The sequence below is a fragment of the Tenrec ecaudatus genome, chromosome 4 (assembly GCF_050624435.1).
Source record: "Tenrec ecaudatus isolate mTenEca1 chromosome 4, mTenEca1.hap1, whole genome shotgun sequence".
NCBI lineage: Eukaryota > Metazoa > Chordata > Mammalia > Afrosoricida > Tenrecidae > Tenrec > Tenrec ecaudatus.
In genome coordinates this window covers 100,276,991-100,290,980 of record NC_134533.1, presented here as the reverse complement: position 1 = coordinate 100,290,980, position 13,990 = coordinate 100,276,991, and the positions used below count along the sequence as shown (strand labels likewise).

The 13,990-nt window shown below is 39.3% G+C and overlaps 1 protein-coding gene across 1 annotated transcript in view; it reads right to left on the bottom strand.

Annotated features, from left to right (window-relative positions):
• DYNC2H1 (dynein cytoplasmic 2 heavy chain 1) overlaps positions 1–13,990 on the bottom strand; it is a 349,851-nt gene that overhangs the window by 61,082 nt on the left and 274,779 nt on the right. Inside the window, exon 86 of the mRNA XM_075546528.1 lies at positions 852–941. Coding sequence (XP_075402643.1) covers positions 852–941 — 90 coding nt within the window. The remainder of the gene's footprint in view (positions 1–851; positions 942–13,990) is intronic.

Here is a 13,990-nt window from a genome sequence, read left to right as displayed (position 1 = left end):
GAACTGAACTCACCCCTGGGACTCAATTTTCAGTCTACAAGGTGAATACTACTAGGGAGATATCCACTCCTCACAATAATCAACGAGGTGAGATCAAAAGGGCAACAAGTGTTCAAAGATTTCAACATGGGTAGGAAAGAAAAGCCAAACATCAAGCCTACTGCCAATTATCACTAGCATGCACTATTTGCTATTGCAAAATAATAATAATAATAATAAATGCATTCTGTCATTCTACCTCTGTACTATTTTACTCCATTCAATTTTCCTACAGTAACCTGACTGTGCTACTTTGAAAATCTTTATCTATCTGAAGGGGGAAAGAAGAAGGAAAGCAGCTCCCCAGGGGGAATATGCGCTAAAACAAACTCCGCAGCTGTACATATAAGCTGTAGATACCATCTGTATGAGCCCTAGCTACCGAAATCATAGATTTTTCTCTAAAATTCTTAAAAGAGACAAAAAGTTACAATAAGCAGAAGTACTTTTTTCCTAACAATATCAAATATGTCAGAGTAAGAAATATTTTATGTACAAAATTTTAATATTCTCACTAGAAAAAAGTTATGGTTAAGGAGCCATCATAACAATTATTTTTAACATAAACATTCAATATCCAAAAAAACTCTTCTCTCACTGCCATCTAGTCAATTCTGACTCACAGCAACCAAACAGGACAGGGGAGAACTGGCCCTGTGGGCTTCAGAGACTTAACTCTTTACGGGAGTAGAAAGTCTCATCTCTCTCCAGAGGAGCAGCGGTGGTTTCTGATGTGGGGGTTGAAGCAGCCCAACACGTAACCACTATGCCACCAGGGCTCTATCCAATACAATGACATTGCTTAGTCTTACCTGTATTGCAAGGGCACGAGCTACCAGACCTCTGAGGTATTGTAAGGGATCTTCTGGGCCCTCCCACTTGCTCTGCCATGTGAGGGGACACTGAAAGATAAAAAATGATCAGAATTATTTTTTACACATACAGAACCATACAGAGCATTAGGGTGATGGCAAAACCCTTGGCATGGTCCTCATTACGCATCATGAATTGATTTCACTGAAATTATGTCTGTGTTCCGTGAGGCACTTGATGACATGAGTCGATCTGGAAACGATTAGGCTGAGTGAGGTTAGTCAATAACAAAAGGACAAATATTGTATGAATCCACTATCATAAGGATAAACAGCAAGACAAGGGCAGGTTTCTGCTGCCAGGTCATGCGATCGTCTAATCTGGTCCCCTGAAAAAGGAGACAATGTGCCTGCTACATCGTGAAAACCTGCTACATCGTGAAAACCACTCTGACAGGGAGGTCCTATCTCAGGTGGGGCCAATTTCTCATGATGTGGGCAGAGCGAGGAGACCAACTAGTTCTTGGCATCTACCACTGTCCTACAGTCACCACAAATCAACAGATACGCCTACAAGAGTGATTACTGAGTCGTGCTGGAAATGTAAGTCAAGAGATAGGGAGAAGGACATGAGTCTCAGAGAAGGCGATTACACTACTGTTGGTGGGTAAACCAGGTGGGAAAAACGCTTAATATTACTTATCTAGACCCCCAAGGGGATAAAATGCCCAATATTATGTTCCTAATCGGACACTTTTGACGTAGTTTCTATCGAGCCCTCCGTGACCAAGGCCTCATGCTTCAAGGCAACTGGAGCTTTAGATTCGGTCCTTTTGAGGTGAATAAAAACTGTGTCCTTCATCGGCCACACTGGAAGGACCTCATTTGGAAGTCCCATTCCGTGAACTGGACTTTACCTTAAACTCACCTGTAGCAGACTTAAGAAACTGAAACACTCCCTTAGACTTCAGGCTGAAATGCCCCAGTGGGAGAAGAAGCAGATGACTGCTACCCCAGGGTTTGCTGGTAGTTGGACTTTGATTCAGATCTCTTGCTTTGAGGGAATGGCGGCTTTGATTTTTTTGTTTTATATATGTTAGTCTAGCAGGCATGTCTCTGCCTCTGTGAGTTTTATTGAAAATTCTGCCATATCTCCAACTCTCATTGTTTATGTAAATAGTATCCAGTCATTTTAAGTTTTTAATTCATATACATAACCCAGGTATTTTGATCTAAAAAGCTTTCCTATACATATATAATTTCCTTTTATCAACATTGTTTAAAATCCTATACTATTGATAAAATTAATGATATTAATAGGATTACATATGCCCCATGGGGATGATTTATAATGTTCTCGCTAAAAAAAATTAACGTCTCTGAAGTGAAACTGAGACATATATAAACCACAGACATATGAATAGATTTTGAGTTTGCACTTAATCATAGCCCTAATCTAAGAACAGTTCTTTTTCATGACATGGCCCTAGTAAATATTTGCCTCATGAAGAGATCACTGTACCAAGATACTGGTAGATACCCAGTGTGAGGAAACCAGATGGCTATCCGAAAGAGGAGCATGCGGTGTCTTAAAAGCTCGCCCCCTTCATGACTGAGCCTCCAGAGAATCCCTCTGACCACAGCCAAGGATGTGAATAGTTTTACTATCAGAGAGCATGTTGTAAAGTGGGTCACTGCAGATGTATTTAGGTTAAAATGTCATACATATGTTAGCATTTGATGTACATTTTTATCCATTATTAAATTTGTCCCGGCGTTTAATATTTTATGTTTTCTTTTTGAATGAGGTTTTTGTCTTTTTATTTAGTCATTGTTCTTGGTTGTTTTGATTTTGTATGTTTTTCTGTATATAAAATCCAGGATAGGGAACTCTCTAGAGACAGTAGCTGAATTAGTAATTTCCTAAGGAGATAGCAGGAGAGGTTAGGGTAAAAGAGCATAAGAAAGAAGATATTATCCTAAAACTGATGTGCTAATGACTGCACAATTCCTTTCCATTTGAGCCATTGAATTGTAAGGAAATGTGACTTACATGTCAATAAAAATGCTTTTAAAAGGGTATGTCTACTTTTCTTTAACCTTAGCTCATTAGCATTGAATGGTGTGTATATAAGATAAATCAACCAAACCCTTTGCTGTCAAAATTGACTCGGACAAGCACCAATTCTGTAAGACAGAGGAGAACTCTCTCCCCACCCTGGGTTTCCAAGTCTGTAAATCTTTATGAAAGCAGACTAACCAAAAATCCAGTCGTCTGAAAGCCACTAGCTAATAATGGAAGAAAGACATGCCAATCGGCTTCTGGAGAGGTTTATGGTCTTGGGCAGCGCATGGGGAAGTTCTACTCTCTCCTATCGTATAGCTATGGATGAAAATTGGCAGTGGGTTTGGTTTGTATACCTACCTCACAACCCTCAATGGGAATGATCATGATTGCCATTACACAGAGGAGGAAATGGAGACACAAAGAAGGTAAGCACATTGTTGTCCAGGCCATTATGACTCACACTAAACCTATAGGACAGAACAGAACTATCCAATGGGGTTTCTGCTGAGGCTGTCAGTCTTAACAGAGACAGACTGCTACACCTTATTTTTTCTTTTCTTTGAGGTTTTAAAATTTTTTCCAACAGTTTTATTGGCATATAATTCAATAATTCAATGATTCAATCACATCAAGGTAGAGTCAACACTACATCAATCTTAGAGCACCCTACTTCCCCGACCCCCGGCAACCACTGGATCAGTTCTAGGGCTCCTTCTCCCCTACTGCCAATTTGTTTTTCTAAAATGCTTTAGATACACTGTACCACTTAAGACCCAACATAAGGCAATTATGTAACAGGAATTAAGATTATAATGATGAAGAAACTAGAGTTGATTTTGTAACTGAAGTTTTTGTGTTTGTTTTTAACTAAATGGGATAGAATGTAAATGGTCTAACTCTAAATTTAACTTGTCCCTACACTATTATTTTTTGAGAGGTAGAACTGGACATGACTAGATTGTTCTTTTACTTTCCCTTGAGGATCAAGAAATTAATTGATTATTCAGCAAGCTTCTGTAAAGTAGCTGCTCTTTGTCAATCATCTATTAGGAAATGAGACTCAAACTAATAATAGTCTTTGTCCTCAAACTTGTGTTTAGGGAAAACTCGACAAAAAAAGAGGAAGTTACAATACATCAAGTTCCCTAGTACTGACAAGCACTATGATCAAGGAACTCAGAAGCAGGGTATGTTAAATCTAATTTTCATATAAGATATCAAGGGCTAGAAAAGGCTTTCTGGTAAAGAGAATGCTTAAGATAAACCTCAAAAGGTACACAGTCTTTATTCAGGCTAAGAAAAGTAGAAGAAAAAAGAAGAATATTCATAGGTAGCAAGCGAATATTAGGTCGATGAATTCAGTAAGGACCAGAGAATGGAGCTTTGGAGTATTTATGCTAATGAGTTTACATTTTATCTGGAAAGCAACAGTAAAATAAACCTTTGCTATAAAACCCACATTTTCAGCAATCACTTCATGAGAATAAGTACTGAGTAAGGCTACATTATAAGAACGAATTATTCTAAAATTAGGGCTTACAATCAAGTGTAAACTCAAAAGTCATTCATGCATATATCTAATGTTTACATTTATCCCTGGTCTCCTTTAGAAGCAGCATTTTCAAGTTCCTGAAAAATAATATGAGTAGCATAAAGCGGGCAACTGGAAATTCTATTAATAATGTTCTTAATTTAGCTAATGGTACAGAATTTCAAATTCTAGTGTGTAATGGAATGTGTACATGTGTAGGAAAGCTTATTGGACTAAAACACATAGGACGCTCACTTACACAGGTTAAATCAGATGGTGTCCAGCTATCAGAAAGGAGAGTGTCTGGGGTCTTAAAGGTTTGTCTTAAACATGAAGCCATCTGAGGTAGGTGCCAGCTAAGTCCACACGGGAGAAGCACACCGGCCCATGAGATCCAAGGATTGTAAACGGTGAAACCCAAGATCAGAGGAGAGAAGTGTATTAGAACTTGGTTTCTGAACACCTAGTTTGCAAAAGGCTAAGGATGACAGTGGAAGCCCAAATACCATTCGCAGCGTCCCCATTTTGATTAAGCCTCCATCGAATTCCCTCAGAACATGAACAGCGATGTGCACAGGGTTGTCCACAGCAAGGTGAATTGGAAAGTGGATTACTGCAGATAGATTTTGGTTTAAATTTAACATCTTATGATTTCCTTTCCCGTTTGATTCACTTTTAATTTGTCTTACTAGTTTTAATATTTTCTAATTTCTTCTGGAATGAGAATTTACTGTGTTTCATTTTATTGTCAAAATCAACTAGATGAGAAGTATTTTATGGCTGTTGCTTGTTTTACTTCTTGTTGTATGATTTCCTTCTTGTGTGATTTCCTTCTTGTGTGATTTCCTTCTTGTGTGATTTCCTTCTTGTATGATTTCCTTCTTGTTGTGTGATTTTCTTCTTGTGTGATTTCCTTCTTGTGTGATTTCCTTCTTGTTGTATGATTTCCTTCTTGTGTGATTTCCTTCTTGTATGATTTCCTTCTTGTTGTGTGATTTTGTTCTCGTATGATTTCCTTCTTGTATGATTTCCTTCTTGTTGTGTGATTTCCTTCTTGTATGATTTCCTTCTTGTTGTGTGATTTTCTTCTTGTATGATTTCCTTCTTGTGTGATTTCCTTCTTGTGTGATTTCCTTCTTGTTGTATGATTTCCTTCTTGTTGTGTGATTTCCTTCTTGTTGTATGATTTCCTTCTTGTGTGATTTCCTTCTTGTTGTGTGATTTCCTTCTTGTTGTATGATTTCCTTCTTGTTGTGTGATTTCCTTCTTGTGTGATTTCCTTCTTGATGTATGATTTTCTTCTTGTTGTATGATTTTCTTCTTGTTGTATGATTTCCTTCTTGTGTGACTTCCTTCTCGTATGATTTTCTTCTTGTATGATTTCCTTCTTGTATGATTTCCTTCTTGTTGTGTGATTTCCTTCTTGTATGATTTTCTTCTTGTTGTATGATTTCCTTTATATAAAATCCAGGATAGGCAAACCTATAGCAACAAATAGCTCAACAATTTCTGGGGTTATGGCAATGGAGGCTGGAGGGAGAGGAAATGCCAATAACAAGGCATGTAAGAAAACAAAATGTTTCAAAATTGATTGTGGCAATGACTGCATAACTCTTCTTCCTGAAGTATTTGAACCCCTGATTTTATGATATGTATGAATTATTTGTCAATAAAATGGTTTAAAAAACTAAATCAACCTCAAAAGGGAGTGACCTAATCAAATGTTGATTGACAAAGGATTGCTGTTTTGATTGTTTGGTGCCACTGACCTGATGCAGACTCCTAGCGACCACAGGTACTATGGAAAGAAACACTGCCTGGCCTTTCACCATCCTCAGAGTTATTATCTGTGAGCCCATTGCTATGGCCACTGTTAATCCATGTAGCTTAGGCTTTCCTTTTGTTCACAGCCCCTTGGCAATCCTGATGTTCTTCTCCAGAGGCCGGTTTCTCTTGATCTTTTGTTCCAAGCGCATGAGTCTAGCAGTCCTCCCTCTTAAGGAGCATTCTGGCAGCACTGATTTTGCTTGTTTGTTCTTCTGGAAGTCCATGGAACTTTCTATATTCTTCACTAACACTCATAATTCAAATACATCAATTCTTCAGCCTTCCTTTTTCATTGTCCAACGTTCACATGTAAATGAGGCAATTAAAAATGCCAAAGTGACAGCTTTGCTCTTCAACCCTTTACAGAGGTCTTGGGCAGCAGATTTCCCGCGGCATGAAATACATCATTTGATTTCTTGACTGCTGCTTCCATAAGCACTGATTATCGGTCCAGATAAAATGAAATTCTTGACAACTTTGATGTTTGCTCTGTTTATCATAATGTCTACTGGCTCAGTTGTGAGGATTTGAGTTTTCTTTACATTGAGTTGCAATCCATAGTGAAAGCTGCAATGTTTAATTTTTCACACAAAGTGCTTTAAGTCCACATCATTTTCAGGGACCACAGTTATGTCATATGCATCAAAGAGAGTTAACACACTTCCGTACAATCGCGATGCCCTGTTCTTCTTGGAGCATTTGCTCAGCACACAGATTGAGTAAGTGTGGTGGAAGGATGCAAGCCTGACACTCACCTTTTCTTATTTTCAGCCACACAGGATTCCCTCCATCTGTTTGAATGACTGCCTCTTGGTCCATTTGTAGGTTCCACATGAAGATGAGGAAGGGTTCTGGAATTCCCATCCTTCTCAATCTTATCCACAGTTTGAATGATCCACAGTCAAATGCCTCTGCATAGTCATTAAACACGAGTAAACATCTTTGTGGTTTTATCTGCTTTTAGCCAAGATCCATCTGACTTCAGCACTCTCTCATGCCCTGTTCTCTTCTGAACCTGGCGTGAATTTCTGGCAGCTGCCTGACAACGTACTGCTGCATCTGCTTTTGAATGATCATCCACACGATTTTACTTGCATGTGACATTAATTTCCATTCTGTTGGGTCAGCCTTCTTTGAATGGGCACAAATCTGGATCTCTTTCAGTTGGCTAGCGAGGCAGGTTTCCTCCAAAGACCTTGGCATAGACGAGTGAGTGCTTCCTGTGCTTCATCCGCTCAATGAAATTTCAGTCAGTAATCGGTTAGTTCCTGGAGCCTTGTTTTTCTCGAATGCCTTCAATGAAATTTGGACTTCTTCCTTCAACATCATTGGTTCTTGATAATAGGCTACTTCTTGAAATGACTGATGGTAGACCAAGACATTTTGGCACAGTGACCCTGCATATTCCTTCTATCTTAAAAATATGTTTCCAGCATCATTCAATAGAATGTCCATAGGATCTTTCAATATTTCAATTTCAGGCTTGCATTTTTTCCTTCAATTCTTTCAGCTTGAGATATGCTGAGCAGGTTCTTCCTCTCTAACTCGAGTTCTTTGTACATTTCATGGTAATACTGTCTTTTGTCTCCTCAAATAGCCCTTTGGGATTCTGTTCAACAATTTTATTTAAGCATTTCGTCCACTTTCTTTAGTTACTCTAGGTTCAAGAGCAATTTTCAGAGTCTCGTCCACTTGAGTCTTTTCTTTCTCTCCTATCCTTTTAATGGCATTTTGCTTTCTTGATAATGATGTTCTTAACTTCATCCATAACTCATCAGGTCTGCAGTCATTAGTGTGCAATGAATCAAATCTGTGCTTGAGATGGTCTCTAACTCATATGGATTTACTCGAGGTTGTATTTTGACTTTTGCGTATCTTTTCATTCTCTTCAGCTTGAATTTGGACTTGCACGAGTAACTGATGCTCTATCCCACAGCTGACCCTGCTCTTGTATTAGCTGATTATAATCAGCTTCTCCACTGTCTCTTCCCACAGATAAAGTCAATTTTATTCCTGTATTCCATCTGTTGAAATCCACATGCATTCTTGCCATTTATGTTTCAAAAAGTATTTGCAATGAAGATGTCATGGGTCTTGCAAACTATATCATGTGATTGCCAGCTTAATTTCTATCACCAAGACCCTATTTGACAAAACGGTTCCCTTGTTTCCAACTTTTGCATTCCAGTTGGCATTAACTATTACTGCATCTTGGTTGAATGTTTGAACAATTCCAGACTGAAGAAATTGGTATATGGGGGACAGGAGCCAACTTACTACGCCCCCATGGAAGCAAACCAAGAAGGAAAATGAGAAAGGGACAGTTGGCCTAGACTCCATATTGGCACACCAAGCCCGGAGGACAGTCTCCCTGCACGGAGCTGCTAAGGCACACACAGGACTGTAGGACCCCAACAACGCAAGACATGTTGTCCTCTAACCGGAGCGTGCTGCGACAGAGGACAATAATGGGGACACACGGTGGGGAGATAATGTGACCTGAATCTCCCACAGTGGGACAAACCAAGAAGGAAGCATAACAGATCAGCAATTGGAGCAAAGCCAATCCGCAAAACCCCTAAAGAGCCCCCAAAGGAGACTTTGGGCTAGGATGAGCAGCCCCCAGAATTCCCCCAGGACCAAAGGGTAGAGATTCATAAAGGCCAGCAGACAGATCTGGAATTATGTATGGTTTGGGGTTTTTTCCTTTCTCCTTTTCTTTTTTCAATCTTTTGTTTTCTTATTGTTTGGCCCAGGACAGTCCTGGTTTGCCTACTTATATAAGACAGACAGATATGGAAGACAAGCTCGGGGCAAAAGCAATGGGGCCAATGGCCCCAGAGGGTCTTGAGGGGAGAAGGTGTGGAGGAGAAAAGGAGCGGTGAGCAAACAATGCCATACACAGAGGAACAACTAGGGAATTAAAACCAACAACTAGGAGGTTGCAGAGATCCTGTGGGTATTATAGCAACATCAATCTAGCTGAGAGGAAATTATAAGAGGTGGAAGAAGGGGGAACATGATGGTGGGGCAGGAGGAGGCAAAAGGAAACTGAAGTAGGCTCTAGGAACCAAAGCTATAGATAGAGGTATTAACAGAGGTGTATATTTATGCAAATACATTAATCCATACAAATAGAGGTACTGACCTATGTACATATATTTATAAGGTAATGCACTGAGGCTGTGGACGAGCCTTGGGCCCCAGCTCATAGCTCCTTCAATACAAGAACACTTTGTTCTAACAAAATGGCATTTTGTGATGCTGACCACACCCTCCCCAAGATCACTGAAGACTACATGGGTGCATAAGCAAATGTGGTGAAGACAGCGGATGGTGCCCAGCTATTAAAAGATATAGTGTCTGGGGTCTTAAAGCCTTGAAGTTAAACAAGCGGCCATCCAATAGTGAAGCAACAAGCCTACATGGAAGAAGCACACCAGCCAGTGCGATCATGAGATGACATCAGGACCGGGTAACACGCATCAGAAGATTCATAACAAACAACAAACAAACAAAAATATGTTGGTGAGAACAAGGGAGGTTGGAGCAGAGACCCAAAGCCCATCTGTAGACAATGGAACATTCCCCCACAGAGGGATCACAGGGAAGGGACAAGTCAACCAGGGTGCAGTAGAGCACCAATGGATCGTGTAATATACCTTTGGTCCCTAGAGGCTTCCTTGCCCCCCACTATCATGACCCCAGTGCTGCTTCCCACTCTGGATTTGTTCGGAGCATGTACACAGGTAAAGGCAAGAGATAAAGCTCACAATACACAGAACCCAGGAACAGGAATGGGAATAGCGATACCAAAAGGGTAGGGGGAAAGGAGGGGAAGAAGGGGAAGAAGAAGGACCCAATCACAATGAATGGCACATAACCACACCCACCCCTCCAGGGGGGAAAACAACAGAAACCAGAGGGAAAGGGAGACAGGGGTCAGTGTGAGATATGAAAACAATAACAAGGTATAATCCATCAAGGGGCCACAAGGGGGGGTGAGGGGAAGGAGGGAAAAAAGAGGAGCTGATCCCAAGGGCTCAATAGAAAATAAATGTCTAGAAAAGAACAATGGGAATATATGTACAAATATGTCTGATACAATTGATGTATGTATTGTAACAAGAGTTGTAAGAGCCCTCAATAAAATGATCTAAAAAAATAGAAGTTGGTATAATTATTCAATTTCTTCATCACTAGCTTTAGATGTTGGTGTATAAATTTAATTGTACTTGCATTAAGTGAAATTCTTTATTGGCATATAAATATTATCCTATTATAGACAGCACTGTATTTCAAGATAGACTTTGAAATATTCTTTTAGACAATAAATGCAACTCCACTCTATTATAATCTTGGATGTTTTAGTTTATACTTTACTGTCTTACTATGTTTTTACATAAACTATTAAAAGATGACCACGTTTATGAATTTACTTCTGCACCATTGCATAGTGTTACACATTGGGCTGCTAACTGCAAGGTCCGCAGTTTGAAACCACCAGTTGCTCCTGGGAGAAAGATGGCGCTATCTACTATTGTCAAGAGTTACAGTCGTGGAAACCTATAGGGGCAGTTCTACCCAGGCCTTTGTGGTTGTACAAAGTCGGCACTGGCACAATAGCAGTGAGCGTGGATTTTGAGGTACAACAAAGAGCACTGGTGCCATTGACAAAAATAATATACTGTTCCTCAATGTAAGTGACACCAGTAAATCATTTTCTGCAGTACTTTTGAAATTAAATCAATCACTACATTAGATTTTAGGTTCTGAAAATGCAGGAAGAATGTTCATGTAATCCAAAGTTAAAAATAGTACCTACACAAGAAGACAGCACTACAATTTATTTTTATAATGTACAAGTTACATTACACTTTCACAATGTCTAGAAAAAGACTACTCAATATACAGATTTTATTAAGGATAATGCAAAATAAAACTCGGTGACTTCATTGGGAATTATATTTCACATGGTTAACAAGGAGAATAGACAAATTATTACCAATTCTTATGCTAGCTGAAATTTATAATTTGGTACAATTAACATTTGTTTCACAAGCATATATATAATTTAAGAATTGTATTTCAGAAAAATAAAGATAAGCTTCATAGTAAATAATTCAATAATAATCGAGCCATTATGAGCTTACCTTAGAGGAAATACAATTACAGAAGATCAGTAGTATGAGATAAGTTAAAGCACATTGCAATTTTATCTTATGAAGATGTTTGTGCAGCTTCATGAATCACATATTTTATACAGTTTTCAAATTTCTTATCAGTATAGAGAAAGGACTGCTAAAACAATCTGAGAAAACCAAACTTTCAGCCCCCCAAGAGATTTATTCGAATGATCTCTTCTTACAGATGAATCTCGTTGTGCATTTTCTGTTAATGTTGCTTTCCTCCTCATAGGGGATCTTACATTATTTTGGTTCTTGAGAATATATCACTTCAGTTTTTAAATTTTAAAAATTCCATACATATATCTTAAGAGTTGGGAGAAAAAGAAGAGGCCAGTTTCCTTCTGTTGGTGTTTTGCTGTGACAGTAGTGTATGCCAGACACTTTGTTGTTACCCATACTGAGTTAACTGAAGGAGGTAGCCGATGATCAGTAAATATTTGTTGAATGTCATTATATATTCTGGAGAAATATGTACAGGTATGAAAAGGATAAATATAGATTCCAATTTGCCAACTAACAGATGTTGTTCCAGAGTTCCATCCATGTAGTAGACTGTATCACTCTTTAAACTATTCTGGTTTGAGTTATAAATCAGAGGGCTTAGTTATATATATGAAAATATATAAATAAAATCTTATTTCATAAGAATAAATATTGGCTCCCTACTAAATGATTTAATAATAATATAATATATATGTATATATGTGAGTATATGTGTATAATGTTAGTACTTAACAAAATAATGTTAAACTCAGTGAGTAATTTTGGCATTGAATTCTGACAAAGTTAGCACCAAGTTTCAATACATTACCTCAGAATTAACCAAAAGAGTAAGCAATCAATCAAGTAAAAAAATAAGCACACTGGGCAATAAGCAAAAGATGGGGTTGTTAAGAATAGTACTGTGCCCTAAAAATATATGGGCTCTTTATAACAAGGCTCTGCTGATTAAAAATAACTATTTGAGGAAATTGATAGCAGTGCAGTAAACCATTAATGAGGCTCATCTGGAAATAGTCTTTGTACTTCCACCCAATGACTTTTTCCTGAAGGTACTGGATAAGAAGGTGGGGAAGACACTGATGGGATCACATAAGTCAGTTGTGAGTGATTGTTAACAGGGTTAATTGTCATTGCCAACCTGTTGGGTATAAAATGAGCCATCTAGGAAGCATATCAGGAGGTGTAAATTTTAATAGCAGCAAAGAGAGAGGCATCCAAAATGTAGCTCATTCTTCAGGACCTCAAAGAAACCGGCATGAAGCATCCTTGACGCAGGAGAGAGCTGTACCAGGAGAGGGATGACAGAGGAGCAGCAGCAGAGGCAGGAGTCAGAGCGTGGTGCGGAGCAGCAGACTTCCCAGCCCACAGAAAAGTACAGCCGAGTGCTTTGGGGCAGGAGGCTGGCTGTGAAGTGGGATTCCTCTGGACACTTAATTACTGGAGCTGGGTTTGCTGGCCCACAGAGCTGTAGCTGAGTGTCATCAGGATGAAGTTTATGGTGGAGTGGCATGCCCTTTGGGCATTTATTGGAAACTCTAAAAGAACTCTTTGACATTGTCCAAGTAAGCCAGTGGCTAAGCCAATAATGTGAGGGCCAGACAAAGGACTACCCGCAGGAACAGCAGAGAATAAACTGTTTTGAGTGAACAATTGTTCAATCAGAATCCTGAGCATTTCTCACCTGAATTATAATCGGTTTACTTTTCTACTAAAGTCTGTGACTGTGAGAACTGTCTGCGGTCTGTCAATTCAATGAACTACAGAACTCAGCTGAGAATTAGTGCATGGGGAAGTCGGGTGAGGGGATGGTTGGTGTCAAAATTGGTAGGATAGTTGGATGGTGAAGCATGTCTGACCTTTGCCTCTTAAGAATTGGTCCTAGGAGCCAGAAGAACTCAAATGTGTTGCCATTTCCATGCTTACATATTCATGCAAGATCCCTGCCTAAAGTGGTGGAAGCACCAGAGGGTACCTGTGGCTGCAGTACTGAGACTGTGATAAAGAGCAGAGCAACAGAACTGAGACCGAGACACAGCAGCAGCACAGCACTGGAAACATGAGACAGAGAAGCAGGCTTCCATGGCAATGAAAGAAGTAAACTTGAGTGCCTTCAGGCAGGAGGTTTGCAGAGTGATGTGCCTTTGGGCATTTTACCAATCTAAAGGAGCTCTGATGGTTTCACATCAGGAAAGGTGCACCAGGATTGTACCTCTCACCAATGTATTCAATCTGTATGCCAAGCAAACCATCAGAGCAGCTGATTATAGGAAGAAGAATGTGGCATCTGGGTTGGAGAAAGGCTTATTAACAACTTGTCATAGACAGATGATACAACCTTGCTTGCTGAAAGAAAGGAGACCTTAAAGGACCTACTGATAAAGGTCAAGGATTGCAGCCTTTAGTATGGATTACGACTCAATGTAAAGACAACCAAAATCCTCAACTGGACCAGTAGTTAACATCATGATAAACAGGAAAAGATTGAAATTGTCAAGGACTTTATCTTGCTTGGACCTATAAA